Source organism: Mus musculus, chromosome 9, assembly GCF_000001635.26.
Source record: "Mus musculus strain C57BL/6J chromosome 9, GRCm38.p6 C57BL/6J".
NCBI classification, from domain to species: domain Eukaryota; kingdom Metazoa; phylum Chordata; class Mammalia; order Rodentia; family Muridae; genus Mus; species Mus musculus.
This window is the reverse complement of record NC_000075.6, coordinates 106568319-106589799: the sequence shown is the minus strand read 5'-3', so window position 1 is coordinate 106589799 and position 21481 is coordinate 106568319. Positions and strand designations below refer to the sequence as shown.

Genomic DNA, 21481 nt, shown 5'->3' with positions numbered 1-21481 from the left:
AATACAAGAAATGGAAGAGAGAATCTTAGGTGCAGAAGATTCCATAGAGAACATCGGCACAACAATCAAAGAAAATGGAAAATGAAAAAAGATCCTAACTCAAAACATCCAGGAAATCCAGGACACAATGAGAAGACCGAACCTACGAATAATAGGAGTGGATGAGAATGAAGATTTTCAACTCAAAGGACCAGCAAACATCTTCAACAAGATTATTGAAGAAAACTTCCCAAATCTAAAGAAAGAGATACCCATGAACATACAAGAAGCCTACAGAACTCCAAATAGACTGGACCAGAAAAGAAATTCCTCCCGACACATAATAATCAGAACAACAAATGCACTAAATAAAGATAGAATACTAAAAGCAGTAAGGGAAAAAGGTCAAGTAACATATAAAGGCAAGCCTATCAGAATTACACCAGATTTTTCACCAGAGACTATGAAAGCCAGAAGAGCCTGGACAGATGTTATACAGACACTAAGAGAACACAAATTCCAGCCCAGGCTACTATACCCAGCCAAACTCTCAATTACCATAGATGGAGAAACCAAAGTATTTCACAACAAAACTAAATTCACCCATTATCTCTCCATGAATCCAGCCCTTCAAAGGATAATAACAGAAAAAAAAAAACAATACAAGGACGGGAACCACGACCTAGAAAAAACAAGAAGATAATCCCTCAACAAAACTAAAAGAAGACAGCCACAAGAACAGAATGCCAACTTTAACAACAAAAACAACAGGAAGCAACAATTACTTTTCCTTAATATCTCTTAATATCAATGGTCTCAACTCCCCAATAAAAAGACATAGATTAACAGACTGGCTACACAAACAGGACCCAACATTCTGCTGCTTACAGGAAACCCATCTCAGGGAAAAAGACAGACACTACCTCAGAGTGAAAGGCTGGAAAACAATTTTCCAAGCAAATGGTCTGAAGAAACAAGCTGGAGTAGCCATTTTAATATCGGATAAAATCGACTTCCAACCCAAAGTTATTAAAAAAGACAAGGAGGGACACTTCATACTCATCAAAGGTAAAATCCTCCAAGAGGAACTCTCAATTCTGAATATCTACGCTCCAAATGCAAGGGCAGCCACATTCATTAAAGACACTTTAGTAAAGCTCAAAGCACATGTTGCACCTCACACTATAATAGTGGGAGACTTCAACACACCACTTTCATCAATGGACAGATCGTGGAAACAGAAACTAAACAGGGACACAGTGAAACTAACAGAAGTTATGAAACAAATGGACCTGACAGATATCTACAGAACATTTTATCCTAAAACAAAAGGATATACCTTCTTCTCAGCACCTCACGGGACCTTCTCCAAAATTGACCATATAATTGGTCACAAAACAGGCCTCAACAGATACAAAAATATTGAAATTGTCCCATGTATCCTATCAGACCACCATGGCCTAAGACTGATCTTCAATAACAACATAAATAATGGAAAGCCAACATTCACATGGAAACTGAACAACACTCTTCTCAATGATACCTTGGTCAAGGAAGGAATAAAGAAAGAAATTAAGACTTTTTAGAGTTTAATGAAAATGAAGCCACAACGTACCCAAACCTATGGGACACAATGAAAGCATTTCTAAGAGGGAAGCTCATAGCTCTGAGTGCCTCCAAGAAGAAACGGGAGAGAGCACATACTAGCAGCTTGACAACACATCTAAAAGCTCTAGAAAAAAAGGAAGCAAATTCACCCAAGAGGAGTAGACGGCAGGAAATAATCAAACTCAGGGGTGAAATCAACCAAGTAGAAACAAGAAGAACTATTCAAAGAATTAACCAAACGAGGAGTTGGTTCTTTGAAAAAATCAACAAGATAGATAAACCCTTAGCTAGACTCACTAAAGGGCACAGGGACAAAATCCTAATTAACAAAATCAGAAATGAAAAGGGAGACATAACAACAGATCCTGAAGAAATCCAAAACACCATCAGATCCTTCTACAAAAGGCTATACTCAACAAAACTGGAAAACCTGGACGAAATGGACAAATTTCTGGACAGATACCAGGTACCAAAGTTGAATCAGGATCAAGTTGACCATCTAAACAGTCCCATATCACCTAAAGAAATAGAAGCAGTTATCAATAGTCTCCCAGCCAAAAAAAGCCCAGGACCAGACGGGTTTAGTGCAGAGTTCTATCAGACCTTCAAAGAAGATCTAATTCCAGTTCTGCACAAACTATTTCACAAAATAGAAGTAGAAGGTACTCTACCCAACTCATTTTATGAAGCCACTATTACTCTGATACCTAAACCACAGAAAGACCCAACAAAGATAGAGAACTTCAGACCAATTTCTCTTATGAATATCGATGCAAAAATCCTCAATAAAATTCTCACTAACCGAATCCAAGAACACATTAAAGCAATCATCCATCCTGACCAAGTAGGTTTTATTCCAGGGATGCAGGGATGGTTTAATATACGAAAATCCATCAATGTAATCCATTATATAAACAAACTCAAAGACAAAAACCACATGATCATCTCGTTAGATGCAGAAAAAGCATTTGACAAGATCCAACACCCATTCATGATAAAAGTGATGGAAAGATCAGGAATTCAAGGCCCATACCTAAACATGATAAAAGCAATCTACAGCAAACCAGTAGCCAACATCAAAGTAAATGGAGAGAAGCTGGAAGCAATCCCACTAAAATCAGGGACTAGACAAGGCTGCCCACTTTCTCCCTACCTTTTCAACATAGTACTTGAATTATTAGCCAGAGCAATTCGACAACAAAAGGAGATCAAGGGGATACAAATTGGAAAAGAGGAAGTCAAAATATCACTTTTTGCAGATGATATGATAGTATATATAAGTGACCCTAAAAATTCTACCAGAGAACTCCTAAACCTGATTATCAGCTTCGGTGAAGTAGCTGGATATAAAATAAACTCAAACAAGTCAATGGCCTTTCTCTATACAAAGAATAAACAGGCTGAGAAAGAAATTAGGGAAACAACACCCTTCTCAATAGTCACAAATAATATAAAATATCTTGGCGTGACTCTAACTAAGGAAGTGAAAGATCTATATGATAAAAACTTCAAATCTCTGAAGAAAGAAATTAAAGAAGATCTCAGAAGATGGAAAGATCTCCCATGCTCATGGATTGGCAGGATCAACATTGTAAAAATGGCTATCTTGCCAAAAGCAATCTACAGATTCAATGCAATCCCCATCAAAATTCCAACTCAATTCTTCAACGAATTAGAAGGAGCAATTTGCAAATTCATCTGGAATAACAAAAAACCTAGGATAGCAAAAAGTCTTCTCAAGGATAAAAGAACCTCTGGTGGAATCACCATGCCTGACCTAAAGCTTTACTACAGAGCAATTGTGATAAAAACTGCATGGTACTGGTATAGAGACAGACCAGTAGACCAATGGAATAGAATTGAAGACCCAGAAATGAACCCACACACCTATGGTCACTTGATCTTCGACAAGGGAGCTAAAACCATCCAGTGGAAGAAAGACAGCATTTTCAACAATTGGTGCTGGCACAACTGGTTGTTATCATGTAGAAGAATGCGCATCGATCCATACTTATCTCCTTGTACTAAGGTCAAATCTAAGTGGATCAAGGAACTTCACATAAAACCAGAGACACTGAAACTGATAGAGGAGAAAGTGGGGAAAAGCCTTGAAGATATGGGCACAGGGGAAAAATTCCTGAACAGAACAGTAATGGCTTGTGCTGTAAGATTGAGAATTGACAAATGGGACCTAATGAAACTCCAAAGTTTCTGCAAGGCAAAAGACACCGTCAATAAGACAAAAAGACCACCAACAGATTGGGAAAGGATCTTTACCTATCCTAAATCAGATAGGGGACTAATATCCAACATATATAAAGAACTCAAGAAGGTGGACTTCAGAAAATCAAATAACCCCATTAAAAAATGGGGCTCAGAACTGAACAAAGAATTCTCACCTGAGGAATACCGAATGGCAGAGAAGCACCTGAAAAAATGTTCAACATCCTTAATCATCAGGGAAATGCAACTCAAAACAACCCTGAGATTCCACCTCACACCAGTCAGAATGGCTAAGATCAAAAATTCAGGTGACAGCAGATGCTGGCTAGTATGTGGAGAAAGAGGAACACTCCTCCATTGTTGGTGGGATTGCAGGCTTGTACAACCACTCTGGAAATCAGTTTGGCGGTTCCTCAGAAAATTGGACATAGTACTACCGGAGGATCCAGCAATACCTCTCCTGGGCATATATCCAGAAGATGCCCCAACTGGTAAGAAGGACACATGCTCCACTATGTTCATAGCAGCCTTATTTATAATAGCCAGAAGCTGGAAAGAACCCAGATGCCCCTCAACAGAGGAATGGATACAGAAAATGTGGTACATCTACACAATGGAGTACTACTCAGCTATTAAAAAGAATGAATTTATGAAATTCCTAGGCAAATGGATGGACCTGGAGGGCATCATCCTGAGTGAGGTAACACATTCACAAAGGAACTCACACAATATGTACTCACTGATACGTGGATATTAGCCCAAAACCTAGGATACCCAAGATATAAGATACAATTTCCTAAACACATGAAACTCAAGAAAAATGAAGACTGAAGTGTGGACACTATGCCCCTCCTTAGAAATGGGAACAAAACACCCTTGGAAGGAGTTACAGAGACAAAGTTTGGAGCTGAGATGAAAGGATGGTCCATGTAGAGACTTCCATATCCAGGGATCCACCCCATAATCAGCATCCAAACGCTGACACCATTGCATACACTAGCAAGATTTTATCGAAAGGACCCAGATGTAGCTGTCTCTTGTGAGACTATGCCGGGGCCTAGCAAACACAGAAGTGGATGCTCACAGTCAGCTAATGGATGGATCACAGGGCTCCCAATGGAGGAGCTAGAGAAAGTAGCCAAGGAGCTAAAGGGATCTGCAACCCTATAGGCGGAACAACATTATGAACTAACCAGTACCCCGGAGCTCTTGACTCTAGCTGCATATGTATCAAAAGATGGCCTAGTCGGCCATCACTGGAAAGAGAGGCCCATTGGACACGCAAACTTTATATGCCCCAGTACAGGGGAACGCCAGGGCCAAAAAGGGGGAGTGGGTGGGTAGGGGATTGGGGGTGGGTGGGTATGGGGGACTTTTGGTATAGCATTGGAAATGTAAATGAGCTAAATATCTAATAAAAAATGGGAAAAAAATTTGGGACAGAGGTTTTTAATTGTAGCTTTAATTTCTGTCATAGTATAGGACTAGTTGTTTATCTATTTCATACTGAGAAAATTAAAATACTTTGTATTTTGAAATATTTGTCCATTTAGTCTAAGTTGACACACTTGTGTGATCAGAGTTGGTTTTGGTAAGTTGACATCTCTCTTCCATCTTCAATTGATCCTTCTCTCCTTGGTAAAAACAAAAAAACAAAAAAACAAAAAAAAATCAGAAGACAAACTTGCAATTCATTAAATTATCTTCATCTCATCAAGTTTTAATGATATAGTATGAGTCACTGGTTTCCTACACCATGGTTTATGTGGTGACTCATATATTTAGATCATAGTACTCTAAATATCCCCAGATGTGTTCAGCAAAAGCTCCTTCAGCCTGATGTCTATATTCTTTTGACACATCATCATGGTTGACCACAGAACATGTAATAAGCGCATCTTGCACTTGTATGCAACAGACTAGGAATTAGGTACTGTTTTTAGTTTTGTCCCATAGGTCTTAGAGGCTTCAGACTTGTGTTGAACTCTTCAACGTTGATTGTATTGGAGTTATCTCTCTCTCTCTCTATCGATATCTTGCTTTGTAAATTATAATTATTTCCTTTTGCTTACTTTATCCTTTTATAATCATATGGTTTCCTTCTTTGTCTTTTTGTAGTTATTTGTCTGATATAACTTACTCCTGCTCACTTTTGGTGTCTATTTGCCTGAAATAAATTTCCTAACTATTAACTTTTTTTGGTCTTCACTGGTGGAGTGAGTTTCTTGTAGATAGCGTCTCTGGGTCATTTTTCAACCATTCGAGTGAGGTATTTTATCTATTCACATTCAATGTTATGATAAGAATATGAATGTTTTGCAAATTTGTTCCTTTTCATCTTTCCTTCTCCCCACCCTCCTCCTTTTTTTGTGGTTTGGTGCTGTCTTGGTTCACATATCTTTGCTACCTTCATTCTATTGCTTTCCCTCAGTCACTCAACTAACTGTGAATACTCAACTTTTCTATTGATTCCCCTAATATTCTTATTTTTAAGGGTTAGATACTTGCTTTTTATTACTTAATGTTTTTTTAAATCAACTCCCCCACATTTGTGATCAATCCTACATTACTGTTGCTGGCCAGCCTACCCCCACATTGTGTGTGAGAAAACTTTTCTCGAGGAGATACAACATACACATCTACTCATCCCAAATAAGGAGCACATAACAAATCAAACTACAGATACCACCAAAGTCAACTTGATGAGCCACAAGTTTTACTGCAGTTAATTACAGAAATATGGGCAAGGGGTTACTTACAGGAACAGAAATGACCTAAACATAGCTGCCTCACCAAAGCCTAGCCCAGTGTGGATGACAGCTCACAAATCTGGGAACCTGGAGCACACTGCACAACCTACAAGAAGCTCAACAGGTTGGAGAGTGTCCTTTCCATGTGCCTCAGTTGGTCTAAACCTTTTTTCAAACAGCTCAACAGCTGGGTTGGTTTCTGCTTCTTCCCAGCAGTTATTCTGGTCTTAAGACTCTTTGCAGCTCAGCTTCATTTCCTTTGAGACCAACTCCCAGCTTTTATTGTTTACTCTGTCAAGGAAGAACCTTGTGAATCTGTTCAGTTTCAGAGACTTCCTGAAACTAGACTTGTTCCCCTTCTGCTAGAGTATAGAATGTTTCACTTCTTGGGAGAAGCTGATATATATAATAGTTTCCACCCTTTCCTCTGGCTCTTCTATTTTTTTCCACCCATCTTCTGCAGTGATCTAGGAGCTGTGAAGAGGATGGCTATAGATTGACTAAGAGATGAGTCACCATGACACTTGTTCTCAGGATCTTCATCACGGGTTGTGAGCTGAGGCTGGCAATAACTATCCTGTATGAGAGTGAATTAGACATTTAGAAGACAGTTTGACAGGTACATCATCCATGTAGAAAATCACAGAAGTTGCTTCTGCATTTGGACCTATGATCTGTTCAGTCATAGGTTTTTGTTCTAGTTTTCAGTACTAGGCTTGAACTCCCTCTCATGAAGTGGGCCTTAAATCCATTAGGAAGTCTGTTGGTCTTACACATGATAACTGAGCCACTATTGGACAAGCAGGCCCAGCATGTCAGTACCTTAGCACTCAGGGTTCAGAGCCAAGCAGGAATATTGATGACAGATCTCTACCCAGGGTCTGAATGGCCCCTTCTGGCTCAATGAAAGTCAGCCAGCAGGCTGGGAGTTTCCAACTCAGTCTCAGCTTAATTTCTCCATTCCTGGAGTCAAAGCATGTGGTATCTTCAGCAATAGGTTCTCACCACCTATTTCCGGTATACAACCAACCACAGTAGCAATAGCCTTTATGGTTTGTGGGCCCTCAGGGTCTTCTCTGGCCAACAGCTCATAGGAAGACATGGGTTGGGAGAGCTCCTGACACTGGATTTTCATTCCATAACCTTACAAACTTTGGGATTTTTTTTCTATTTCCTTTTAATTAACCCAGCTCCAGTTGCAAGATAGGAGAAAGCATCATTGTACCTGTTTGTCTCTCCAATGGCTTTCCAAATCTGCAAAACACGTAGGGGTTAGCATTAGTCACTATCTAAACAAAACCTTTCCGGAGGGTAGGCAAGACCAAACAACATGCTGAACCATTCCACAACAGACAGTGGGGCTACAAAGATAATCTTGGGGAAGCTCCATCAAAGTGCTTTGTCTTCTCTTCTGAAAAAATGTCAGGTGACCACGGAAGGTCACAGAAAGAAGATACTAAAGTAGAACATAAACCGCATAATACAGTATGGAAGGTTCCACCCGATCTTATCAGTTGCTTCCTCTACAGATCAAGTTTGAATAGGAAGCATGAATAGAAGGCGCTAACTTAATTGGTTTCCTATAATCCTCGGCCTTTCTCACTGAGGCGTTATAGTTACACATCCTGGAGCTCTTCTGTGTGGTAAAAAGTGGCCCACTTCAGTGTTGGAAAATCCACCGATGCCTGAGCTCAAAACCCCACCAATCCTGGAGCTTGAAATCCCACCAATCCCTGAACTCAAAAATCCCACCAATCCCTGGGCTTGCCTGGAAATCCCACTAATCTCTGCCCTGGAACTCTCCACCCTGGAAAACTCAGCTGACAAGAAACCCAATGTAAGCCTGTCTCCTCCTCAGTTCCCCGTTGCTTCTTTCCAAGCAGAGACAACCACCCTCCTGTCTTTCCTAATAAAGCTCTTGTGTGAGGTTTGTTGTACGGTGTGACTTTGTGTTATTAATTGGCTCCCAACTGCCAGGATACTTTTCCTTTCAGAGCTGCAATACTTCCTTTGGGGGAACGTGTTGGTAAATACTGCTACTTAAGGTCGAAGTCTACCATGTCTGGATAGCTCCTCTGAGCTCGGCTCAAAATGGAGGACTCCTTTTTTCCAGCACTGCTGCCCATTCTCTGACTTTGTTTAGGGAGCCAGACCTGAGGAAAGTTTTATAGCTTTTGGCAAACCAACAAATTCAGCTTCCTCTTTCCCCAATAAGAACCTGCCCAGCAAGGACCTGGGATTCCTGGAATGCCTCTCCATACAAACGAGGTATTCACAGTTAAGCTCCAAACAACGATTTTACGTCCACCATGAAAACTCCTCCCGCTCTCCAAGGTTCACATTATAGCCTCTGTTCACCCCAAAATATTGTGTATGGGCACCAGCTGTTTCACTGAAGATCTTCTAAGAGAGCCGTTTCATTGAGTATCTTCTAAGAGAGCTGTAACACTGAAATCCTCAGAAACGGCCCCTAGTCCCAGCTAGTCCAGAATCCAGCTTGGTGTGCAGCGGTGCCTGGACGCCCTGAAGGAGGAAATGGAGGATACAGAACTACAGCTGGTTCCCCAAAACACATACCACAGAAACCTTTTCCCTCGATGCTGCAACACTTGCATTGAGGAAACCTTTCCCCTCAGATCTGTAACCCTTAACATTGTCTACATTTATCCACACCTGATAGACTCAGCGAGCTGGACTTAATCTGCTCAGCTCTTTCACCCAGGACCTCCCCTCCTGCTCCTGTTAGCTCCCTGGGGGAGAGTGGTCTGTGGGTGCAGTTGTAGGTGTTACCTCCCACTCACCATACCTGCCTGTTGGAGGAGTTCCCACCTAGGCAAAGCAGCGCCACCTAGAATAATTTCCTGCTGGAAGGAAATGTGCTCTCCTTCGTCTGGGGGTAAAATTGCCCAGCTCTGGGGCAGGATGTATCAGCTTCCCCTGTATTCTTCTGTCATGGATGTTTTCCGCGAACAGCTCCACGGGCTTTAAAGCCCTCCAGAAGCTCTTTAGCATACAATTTGGCTATCTATCTGTTCTTTCCTTAGGAACTCCTACGCAACATAAATCCTGCCATATTTGTCTTCGGTAGAAGAAAATTCTCACAAATGACTAAAATCTGCTTCTTTTTTTTTTCCCCCACACACCAAAAGAAAATTTTTAAGTGCTGTTGACACAATCTCAGACATATCTGTGAAGAGGGAATCTTAACTGAAATAATGTTTCCATAAGTTTGACCTGTGGACAAGCCTGTGAAGTATTGTCTTGATGATTGATAATAGGAGGATCCAGTCCATCCTGTGCAGGTGGCCCTGGGCCGTATAAGAAAGAAAGATGAGGGCTGGTGAGATGGCTCGGTGGGTAAGAGCACCCGACTGCTCTTCTGAAGGCCAGGAGTTCAAATCCCAGCAACCACATGGTGGCTCACAACCATCTGTAATGAGATCTGACTCCCTCTTCTGGAGTGTCTGAGGACAGCTACAGTGTACTTACATATAATAAATAAATAAATAAATAAATAAATAAACAAATAAATAAATAAATCTTTAAAAAAAAAAGAAAGAAAGAAAGATGAGCAAGTCATTGAGAATAAGCAACTAAGCAGCAATCCTCCATGGCTTCTGCTTTAGTTTCCTACTCCAGGTTCCTGCTCTGACTTTCCTCGGTGGTAATGTGTGGTTTGAGAAGCATAAGATGAAAGTTGCCATTAGTCATGGTATTTTGTCATAGTATGAGAAGCCTGAGCTAAGACAGAAATTAGTACCAGGAGTGGGATGTTGCTGCAAGAGACCCAACCATGCTGTCTTTGAGGAAAGTGGAAGACTTTGAAACTTTGGACTAGAAAAGTATTTGAACTTGCTCTATAAAGAGGCTCTTGGGACATCCTAGTAGAAGCTTAGAAAACAGCGCTGAGAGCAATGTGGACAGTGGAGGCCCAGCTCAAGAGGTTTCGGGAGAAACGATATTAGCAGAAGACTATTCCTGTGATAACTGGCTGATTTCCCCGTTCCAGTCCTAGGGACTTGCTTGATTTCTTTGGTGAAGATTTCAAGACCACCTCATATTGACTCTGTCATGTAGTTATTGCTATCCATGCTTAGACCGGTCTACAGTGAAAATGAGCAAGTGAAGAAAAATACAAAATGTACCTTTTGAAGAAAAGAAAGAGCAAAAACTTAATGTTGCAGCCAAGGTTTGTGCTCAAAGAGATGAGATTAAGCAGAGGCCTGATCTGTCTTACAATAAAGAGTGTCTCAGAGCAAGACCCCTTCTAGCTAAGCTGCCAACTCCTGAAAAGGCCTAAGGGATTTTCTGCTCATGGAAAGAAACAACACACAGAAGTTGCTGCAAACGTGATTCAAGGACCCAGTCTCCATCCCAAGTTGGCCACCAAACTTGGCAATGTGACAAGGAGTCAAGAATAAAGGGGTCATCGAATCTAATGCAGTTTTAGAGAGCAACAAAGGACAGGCAATGTATGATAGGGTAGTCTCTTCATGAGGACTCTGAGAGTGCAATAGGGACCAATGGGTCACTGTATGAGGTTGTGGAGGTGAAGCCTGCATCACATTAGAGACCCCAAGACATTGGATATGTCTCGGGCATGATGTAGCTGCCAAAGAGTCAGAACAAAGAAATGTATGTTGCAGGCAGCAAAGTTAGAAGTGTGGGGCTATCTAAGCCCACTGGCATCAGACACAGAGCTACAATTTGGCCTTTGTCCTGCCAGGGTATGGTCTTGCTTTTGTGTTAGTCTCAAACACAGGACTAATGGCTAACTGGAGGTGCCTATTAACATATAATGTGGATATTTTCACTCCTAGTGAAATTTCCCCCAGCATCCTTCAGTCCCTAATTGTTACAGGGCCCTCCTGGCTGGCATAACTCACTCCTTATACTAAACTCTATAGCCCAGGGGCTGGGCTGCCCTGCCCCATATAATCCAGCTAATGTGGTTACATCTGTCCTTTTTACTTCTTGGCCTCTTAGGTACCGTCCTTAGACTTTGGGCTCTCCCCACCTCCTCTCCCCTGTCTCCTCGTAGGGCCCAGCTCGGTTTGCTGGCCCTGTCCACTCTACTTTTCCATATGTCTCTGCCCCTGCCTCTAATTGTATTCTTCTTCATATCTATAATAAAAGCCTCAACCCCTTAGAAGCAATCATGTCTACCTTTGATTTCTTTTTCTTATTCACTTTAGCCCAGTATGTCCTCACTCGCTCCATTCTTTTGGAATAGAGATGCATATTCTGTGCCATTATATGTTGAAAGTATCTCATTAGCTTTTTGTGATTTTGCAGGAACTTGCCATCAAGAGTGCCTGGACGCTCTGCCCTTCTAAACTGTGTGGAGACTGTGAAGGATTATGGAGACTTTTGCAGGTGGATTCAATGCGGTTTGCATTTTGATGGAGCCCCGAGAAGAAGTGGAGGGACTGTTGTGGTTTGAATAAAAGTTCTTCCCGCACCGTAGGCTCAGACCTTTGGAAGCTTGGTCCCCAGTTGGTGACACTGTTTGGGAGGTTTAGGAGGTGTGGCTTGCATTTATCATTGAGGGCGGGTTCCCTCTGCTTCCTACTTGAGGTTGTTTTGTTCCTGAGGTCATGTCTCCCTAATGTCACTCTTACAACCATGATGGATCCCACCCCTTTAGAAGTGTTGGGGTCTGTGAATTGCCATACAAACCACTCAGACATGGATCTCAGTCAAACAAGGGTGGTTTATTGAATACCACACTCCAAGACTGATCGATCAGTGCCACGAGTAAGACATGGGAACTAACTGTAACAAGATCCTATAGGGCTTTTTGAGTCCAAGATCTACAAACATCTGTGCCAAATTATTCCACCAATCAGGATTTAGGGATAGGGAATTTCCTTAGGAAATTCTTTGTTGTACATTTGTTCTATTTCCATTGGTTGGGGGTATTCAACTGTGATGGGGGACTTGCTTTGCCTGACATTCATGTCTTAACTTGTCAACCAGAATGGGACTTGCCTAACATTCATGTCTTAACTTGTCAATCAGTATGTCGGTTACCCATGTCCATGTCTCTTTCTGCCAAGCAGGGTGTCAGTTCCCAGGGAGGTCTTGGGAACTTAAACTTTACTCCACTTCCACTCAAAATGGAAGTCTTATTCCAAATAGCTTCTTATATTGGTGCAGGTGTCTCTCTTCTTGTGCTGGGGTCCATCCCAGGATAGCCTATAAAAGCAAATACCATAAAAGCCTTTACCCAGGTGCAGGAAGTGCTGCTGGGTGGTTGGTTCAGGTCCAAGCTTATTGTGGGCAACTATATAAAGCACTTCTACTGAATTCTATCATGATTGGTTTCCAGGGGCACAGAACATATCAGAATATGTAATTAACTTGGGCATGAGAAAGTTTCCTAGTAACAGCAGAAACAACATATGAGAAAAATGTCCTTACAATATTAGTAACAGCACAAAATGAAAGGCTAGATAGGTAACAGTTACCCATGCCTTCACATTCCATCTAGGCCTTAACATTCCATCTAGGCCTTAACAGGAACTGTACACCTACATAACCGTTTCATCCTATTAGTGGCCTTGGCCACTGCATTCCCCCACAGCAATAAGAAAGTAACTAATACAGTCACTCTCTCTAGGGAAATGTCTGGCTTTGGGAAGCATGGAAAAGCCTGGTGCCAAGTGACAACTTGACTCAGGAATGCCCCTGCCCAAGAGACCATATATTCCCAACAGCTCATTCCACAGAAATGGGAGAACCCAGGGTTTCAGTGTTGGTCACCCGTATACCCCTCTGTAAAGAAGTATTGCAGAGAAGATTTTCTGTCATTGATGAGAGGGTCTAAGAGAGATTCTTTAGGAAAACTAGCATAAGCCAGCCAGCTAACTGAGTCACTCTGACTGAAAACAGATGGAGCCAGACATATCATGAGATGCTGGAATTGTGAAGAAGAAATAAAGCCAATAGTTAGCTCCAGGGGAGTAAGTCAGACTCTCAGCAGCAACAGCAGAGCAGAGAGTGAGGACCAACATCCCTACTTCCTGGAGAAATCTCTTCTTAAGCATCAATTATAAATGCACCCCAAATGCTATACATTGTGAGGGGGAAATGTAGGACCGTGTTTTATGTGCAAAGACCCAGCAAGTTTCCAGCATGGCCTCTAAGTCATCACTGGGCTCGAGAACAGTGACAAGCCTCAGGAAAAGTGACACAGGAAGCAGCTATGTATGTCCCCAATTGTGCCGCTATAGAAAAATCATACAAAGGATCTTTCATGAAGACTATTGCTTGGGAGATAGCTCTGTAGGTAAAGTGCTTGCCTTATATGAACCAGGACATAAGTTCCATTCCTATAACCCACACTAAAAAGCTGAGCACGCACACATAAAAGAGAGCACCAAGCCGAGAGGGGATAGAGGTGGGGGTGGATCTTAGAGGAGGTAGGAGAGGAGTGGGGGTGAATGTGTTCAACGCACACTGTATACAATTATCAAAGAATAATTTGTTTTTAAAACCGGGTGGACTGACATGTACTTGGAATATCAACACTGGGGTGATGGAGTCAGGTGGATCCCTGAGGCTCACTAGCCAGGTAGACAACCCTACTTAACAAACTATAGCCTAGTGGTTCTCAACCTCTGGATTGAGGCTCCTTTGGCAACCCTTCTTGAATGAAAAGAAAGAGAGAGAGAGAGAGAGAGAGAGAGAGAGAGAGAGAGAGAGAGAGGAAGGAAGGAAGGAAGGAAGGAAGGAAGGAAGGAAGGAAGGAAGGAAGGAAGGAAGGAAGGAAGAAAGAAAGAAAGAAAGAAAGAAAGAAAGAAAGAAAGAAAGAAAGAAAGAAAGAAAAAAAGAAAGAAAGAAAGAAGAAAGAGAGAGAGAGAGAGAGAGAGAGAGAGAGAAGAGAGAGAGAGATTCTAGGTATGGTGGAGGAGAAAGTTTACTGTAGATAAAAGAGCATGGTCAATGATAGGGACATCTGGGAGAGTGAACGTGACCCTGAGCGGAGAGGAGAAAAGAGGGGAAAGGAGAACCGGATGCAACAGCCAGGAGGCCCAAAAGAGAGTAAACTAAATGGATCAGGTCACCAAATGGTTATATTATATAGGGAAGGACAGCCCAGCCTCTGGGGCTGGAAGATCTAGGATAGTGGACAGGGTATGCCAACTGGGAGGGCCTTTTAACAGATGGGGGCTGAGGGATGCAGGAGAGCCAGGAGGTCAAGTCTGCTTTGATAGGTTCAGTAGGCACCTCAGTCATTCAGCATGAGCCAAATACAGTTAACCAACAAAAGTCCCCAAAGTCCCCCAGAGCCTTAACCAATCACAAAGGCACCCACACCCCTAGAGCTAGAGCCAACCAATCACAGGGAGAAAAAGGTAAAATCTCACACTATTCCCCTAACAGGCTTTAAACTGACCCTGACTGGTGCAAAGTCCATACCTCTGTCTTCCATCCTAATGTATGGTGGATCCCTGCATGCAGGTTCTCTGAAGAATAAAACACTCCTTGCTGTTGCATACTATTTGAGTCTGGGGTATCAGTCTTCGTGAATCACAGACCCTTATATAAGCTGTGTTAGAAGTGGACAGCTGGCTATCTCTCCCAAAGTCGGGATTTCAGAGAGCAGACCCTCAAGGGGTTTTGAGGTCCTTTTTTATAAGGAAGGGTTAGGGTTGATAGAAAACAGCTGTCAAAATAAGTGGCTGCTAGCACCTGGACAGGAGAATAAGGACTTGGGGCTCAAGGCAGCCTGTGGGGTTGGTAAGGACAAGAATACATCATCAAGGTATCTGGAAAGACATGTTTTCATAAGGCAAAGGGATACTCATAATATCACAAGTAGGGAGTTTATCAAGGCTGAGGTGTGGGCATACATCGTAGGTCACAAATTCAGCATAGGTAGAAAAACAGGATATATTAAGCTTAGGAGACAGAAACTTATTCTTGTAAGGTATGTAATTCTTGTAAGGTGTGGAGACTTAATAACAATGTATGACACGTGGGTCCTTAACAACAATAGGACCCCTGTTTTGGTTTCAAAGTGCATATAGCACACCAAACTTAAACCAAGATACAACCAACTATAATAACTAACATAACAAATCAGTAAGGAAAAAAATCCCCCAAAGATCCCAGCTGCCGGGCCTGGGAGGGCCCAGCTTTACTCCCAGCACTTGGGAGGAAGGTGGAATGTGGAGGTTTCAAGTTCAGCCTGATCCATGCGGCATAGCCAGCCCCAGGCCATCCAAAATTCCACAGTGAGACCCTGCCTCAAAAAAAAAAAAAAAGAAAAAGAAAAAGAAAAAAAGAAAAGAGGGGGAGGGAGAAAGAGAGAGAGAGAAGGGAAGGAGGAGAAGAGGAAGCTGGAGAGATAGCTATAGCTAGGTGGTGCCATGGGCTGGACCCAGTTGGAATACCTCCACCCGGGGCGGGGTGGGGAGAGATTCAGGGCCCCGGTACTCAGGGTGGCAAGGAGTCAGTGAGTGACAAACAGACACTGACACAGAGAGAGTGCTGTATCTGAATGTAACAGAAGAAAACAAGGAAGTTAGGTGACACATCAGCCAAGGTAATTCAAGTCATCCGATGCATAATGACTCTACACAAGAACAGAAAAATGTGTACGTAAAAACTGGCAGGAACAAGGCAGTGGCTACAACTGAGACAAAGTCAGCCCTATCTAAGGTCAGCTTATTCTTCGAAGCCAGGTGTGAGGGCTTTTACACCCCAGGGGCAAGGGCTTCTAGTCTATTGTTTAACCCACCACCAGCCAGCCCTTAGTAAATACCTAACTATGCTAGTCTTCTGGACTTGTGAAAGTATGCACCAGGGAGGGTCCGTACTTGCTAACCCTTCCGAGAACAACACAATACTCTATTTCTTCTTAAACCACAGCCCAATCTTCTTCCTAAACCATTGTAAATTCCTGTATATGGGAGTGACTCAGCTGTTATTCTAAGTGTTTTGTGGGGGACCTCCATTTACCAGAGGAGCCCACCAACTTTCTCCTATTATGTAATGTAGTCTGCCACACATGACTATAATAAGAATTCTAAACTTACTTTGTTAAACTTGCCCTGAAATTTCTAACTCTATCCAGTAAATTGTAATGCCTGATTTCTTTCACTATCTCTCTTTCATTACTGGAGGCATTTTGTCTGAATAAGTAACATTCTTACTAAATTCCAAGTCCAGGGTCGGCTCAACAACTGCCTAGGATATTGGTACACTGGTGAAGGCCAGGAAGCAATGTTCAATTTAACTTAGCTATTTGTCAAATCATCCCTTGGGGGCACCTATAATAACACAATATTGAAGGAAAGCATGCAGAACCTTCCACCAACTACTGCAAGGACAAATCTGGACCATAATTTTTTATGGGACTCCAGAGACTCTCCAGGAGACCAGTTTCCATGAAACTTTTTGCCTCAGGACTTCAGCCAAGCTTTTGGACTTGTCACGCAGACTCTACTGGAGTAGGTGTGGCAAGGTGGTTAAGAGCACTGGCCTCTCTTCCAGATTCTACCAGACCTTCAAAGAACTAACACCAGTCTTGGATGTCTTCAAGGGTCCTCCATTGTTTTTGAGACAGGGTCTCACTATGTAACCGCCCAGCTGGCCCCTAACTCACTGCCTCTACCTCCTGAATGAGAGGATAAAATGCCTGGGCCACCCTGCTCTGACATAGCTCTCCCCCTTTATAGTGATTTATAACACAAGCACATAAGCGTAGGTATATTGACCTTTAATTTGGCTTGTTTGACTAGCACTCTTCCAGGACAGTGCAGAGACAAGCTCTCTTTGCAGCTTCATGAAGCACTTGAGTCATCAAACTCCTGACCACACCGGACATACAGCCTGCTGCTCTGGGCTTCCTTGTGCTGTTAGTGCTTCCTGTATATCCTTATTCTGGTTGTGATCTGATTTGGCCTGGTTTCTCCTGCCTGTGGATTAGATTTATCATTGTCTACACAAGAAGCCATTTGGCAGGTAATCTTCTACACTGGGTTCATTTAGCACCCTGCATTACTGCATGTCTGCCTGGTGTCACTGCTAGAGATTATTTGATTCTATGAGTGTGATTGTATAGTCATCTAGACTGGTAGACAGTTGTGTTGCTGCCTCTTTTTAATTTGATCAAAATAAAACTGCCGTGGACATCTGTGAGCACGCTTTTTTTTCCTCACTGTGGGTTCGGGGGGGTGCATACTATGGTGCATGTGCGGATGTCACAAGAAGATTTTTATGGACTCATTTCTCTCCTTCCACCTTGTCACGGGATCTGTGGATTGAACCTGGGTCCTTGGACTTGTATGACAAGCACCTGGCATACTGAGACATCGTAGCAGCCGTGTGTGTGTGTGTGTGTGTGTGTGTGTGTGTGTGTGTGTCTGTGTGTGTGTGTTGTCTGTCTGTCTGTGTGTGTATGTGTGTGTGTGTGTGTGTGTGCGTGTGTGTGTGTCTGCTATACCCAAGATAGCTGCAAACTTGGTATATGTTGCTGAGACTGAATAACCTTGAACTTCTTCTTATCCTGTCTCTACCTCCTGAGTGCTGACATCACAGGTATGTACATCCACATCCAGTTTATACAATGCCGAGCACTGACCTAGGGCTTCCTGCCTGCTAAGCAGGCACTGTATGATCAAACAGCCTGTGCACACACTCTGTGAAGATACATTTTCATTTTTCGTCTGCGCCCAGGAGTGGGACTTTGAGTGATAGGGTGGATATATATTTGGCATAATTGAAAACTGCCAAACATCTTGCACGGTAGTTAGGGTCACAATTCTGCCAAAAGGATGGAAGAGCTGCAATCACTTTCTGTCTCCACTCCATTCACGGCCATCCATGTTTCTTTCCTCATTTCTCTAGGACAGACATATTTGCAGGAGCCAAATAGTTTAGCCAAATAGGAGTCTGCTATATGTTTTGCCAGAAGATCATTACTAGACCCACTGTGGGACTGAGCTGACCCACTGTGTGACTGAGCTGACCCACTGTGTGACTGAGCCAAGAGCCATCGATGGAAATCCCCATTGATGTGTCAGGCTGCTAATTTTAATAATTTCCACCAAATCAAAATACTAACATTTCCCGTCTTTACTCAAATGAGACAGTGGTGCTTGTACTTTGATCTTATAGCCCAACTTCGGAAATTTCCGTAGGCATGGATGGGCTCCCACTCAACTCTTAGAAGCCATACTGATTTCTGCATCACAGATGGCCTTATGACATCATCACCGGCTCCCTTCCTTCACTCTTCTTGCCAGCCTCGTGGCTGGAGGAGTATAGACCTGAGATGATGACCCTTCCATCGTAACCCCAGCCATGGGGGAACTTAAGGGATTGCAGATCTGGGAGATTTGAACCATCTGTCTCCAAACATGGGCTGTCTGTATAGTGTAAGGTGTAGGCTATAGAAGGTGGATTTACAATTGACAGAGATAAGTCCAGCATCTAGGGATACTGGGCCACTGTGGAGACCGGGCATGTGCTAAAATGGGTATGTAATTGTTCAATGAATAACCCACTCACAGATTTCTCCTTTAATTCTGGTTATAGAAGGGGAATGTCCACTTTAGTATAGATGATGAAATCTATGACATAAAGGAAACAAGGAAACAACAGCAAAAGGAAAAGGAAAAGGAAGAGGAAGAAAAAAAGCTCAGACCTTCTTCCACTCCAAAGGTGGAACACACGTGGCCCTCGAAGTTAGAGGTAAGCCCTGACCTGATTCACCTCTGACCTATGTTACCCAGACTTACCGTGGTCTTCTCCACATCCTACAACATAGATCGGTCATGGAATGTATGCACCAAACAGACTTGTGTGAGCAAGAGGTTGGGTTGCTGTCACTCAGCATCAAAAACTTAACAGAACAGCTTCCCTCTCAAAAGCTGGAATCACGGGGGTTGCTTTTCTTGAACTTTCTTCTGGGTACCTCCTCAGCCTGAGACATCATGACTGGCGTGGCGTGGGGAGAAGCCACCCCAGAGAGTGATAGCAGTGATATGCAGAGCCAGGTGGTAGGGTGTGGGGTCTGTGTCTGGGGAACACATCTAAGCAGAACTCTTACATCCAGGATTGTATAAGGGTGTGGGTATGTGCACACATGCACATGTGCATGGATGATTGTGTGAACTAAGGTTTAAGGTTTGGGAAGTGAGCCAGGCAGTGGTGGTCCACGCCTTTAATCCCAGCACTTGGGAGGCAGAGGCAGGCAGATTTCTGAGTTCGAGGCCAGCCTGGTCTACAGAGTGAGTTCCAGGTCAGCCAGGACTATACAGAGAAATCCTGTCTCAAAAAAACAAACAAACAAACAAAAAAACCAAGCAAACAAACAAACAAAAAAAGGTTTGAGAAGTAAGAAATAGATGAGGTCAGGACCCTAAGTTGTGTGAGGAAAGAAATTTAATATTAGGACCTAACAGGGGTCCGGGGTCGGGGTGTAGCATAGCAGGTGACAGACTGAGAGAGAGAGAAGGAGAGGCAGAGTAAAGAAAGCCAATTTCCTGGAAGTTCCTGCTAGGAAGTCTTGATCTCAGTATGTGGTCCTCTGCCCAAAAAGATCCTATAAGGTTCTTGCTCTAAACTGGCCAGCCAGGTTCATAGGCACCTAAGTGAGGGGCTGGAGAGATGGCTTAGTGGTTAAGAACACTGGCTGCTCTTCCACAGGATCTGGCTTCAGTTTCCAGCAGCCCCATGGCAGCTCGCAACTGTCTGTAACTCTATTTCCAGGGGACTTGATGCCCTTTTTCTGACCTCTGAGGACACTAGGCACATACATGGTACAAATATATGTGCAGGCACAACACTCGTGCAGACAATAAATTTCCAAAAACCCTCACAAGTGTGAATGTACCGCATTCTACAAATGGGGACATGGGGACTCAGAGGTCACAGTGATGCTTGTTCACTAACTGATACGGAACGCAAAGGAGACCAGAGGTAGCATGCCTTCCTGCTTCCGTGGCCCATCCTCTTGCCCTGCTCAGCATTCATGAACGTCAGAGGAAACCATGATTAGCAATGTAGGGTCAGGGCATCTTCTGGGAATATAGCTTCATTCTTTTTTCATGCATATATATATATAATATGCTCTCCCTCTTCTTCTTCTTCTTCTTCTTCTTCTTCTTCTTCTTCTTCTTCTTCTTCTTCTTTTCTTCTTCCTCCTCCTCCGTCTTCTCCTTCTCCTTCTCCTTCTCCTTCTCCTTCTCCTTCTCCTTCTCCTTCTCCTTCTCCTTCTCCTTCTCCTTCTCCTTCTCCTTCTCCTTCTCCTTCTCCTTCTCCTTCTTCTTCTTCTTCTTCTTCTTCTTCTTCTTCTTCTTCTTCTTCTTCTTCTTCTTCCTCTCTCTCTCTTTCTCTCTCCCCCCCCGTTACTGCATGAAGAGGGGTTCATTCACACAATTAAAGGAGGTAACCTGTCTGTGGCTGTACCCCTGAAAACTAAAACCATTCCTCACCTTACACCCCACTACAGCTATCCCTACAGCATCTATCACAAAAAACACAGAATGCCAGAAAGATACAGGCCTGGTGGCGAGGCACCCTGGTGAGACGCTCACTGCTGAGGGCCGCCCTCAGTGCATGGATCATTCAATCCTGGTGGAGGAAGATACTGGCCAAAAGACAGGAAAAGAATCGACTGATAATCCTGCACTTGATGGCACAAGAAACAAGGGCCTGCGTCCTTATTCAGTCGTGGGTCCGGATGCTGAAAATCCGTCAGAATTATTGCAGGTTGTGCTATGCCACCCGTGTCATCCAGGCGTCGTGGCGCTGGTATAACTGCCGCACCCGTGGCTTTTTCCAGGGCAGCTATGAACTTGTAGGAAACAAACTACGTTTACGGCTTGATATCTTTCTGGGATCACAGGTTTGTCGAATATCAGACTGCATATCCTTGCCAATAAAGAACTGATCAGGTCTTCTAA

At 43.1% G+C, this 21481-nt stretch overlaps 1 protein-coding gene and 2 long non-coding RNA genes across 4 annotated transcripts in view; 2 read left to right on the top strand and 1 right to left on the bottom strand.

The window, feature by feature from the left end:
• Gm39420 overlaps positions 1–12161 on the top strand; it is a 48865-nt gene extending 36704 nt beyond the window's left edge. For both annotated transcript variants that reach the window (XR_871142.2, XR_871143.1), the window contains exon 3: positions 11856–12161. This is a non-coding gene — a long non-coding RNA (predicted gene, 39420). The remainder of the gene's footprint in view (positions 1–11855) is intronic.
• On the bottom strand, positions 6344–9529 carry Gm39421. Its single transcript, XR_871146.3, has 3 exons — positions 9367–9529; positions 7786–7814; positions 6344–7137 (listed from the first exon to the last, which is right to left on the bottom strand). It is a non-coding gene; the product is annotated as a predicted gene, 39421 (long non-coding RNA).
• A 6671-nt stretch (positions 12162–18832) lies between the features above and the next one.
• Positions 18833–21481, top strand: Iqcf4 (IQ motif containing F4). Its single transcript, NM_026090.2, has 3 exons — positions 18833–18949; positions 19110–19265; positions 21028–21481. The coding sequence occupies exons 1-3, from the start codon at positions 18932–18934 to the stop codon at positions 21466–21468; spliced, it is 615 nt and encodes a 204-aa protein (NP_080366.2). The 5' UTR covers positions 18833–18931; the 3' UTR covers positions 21469–21481.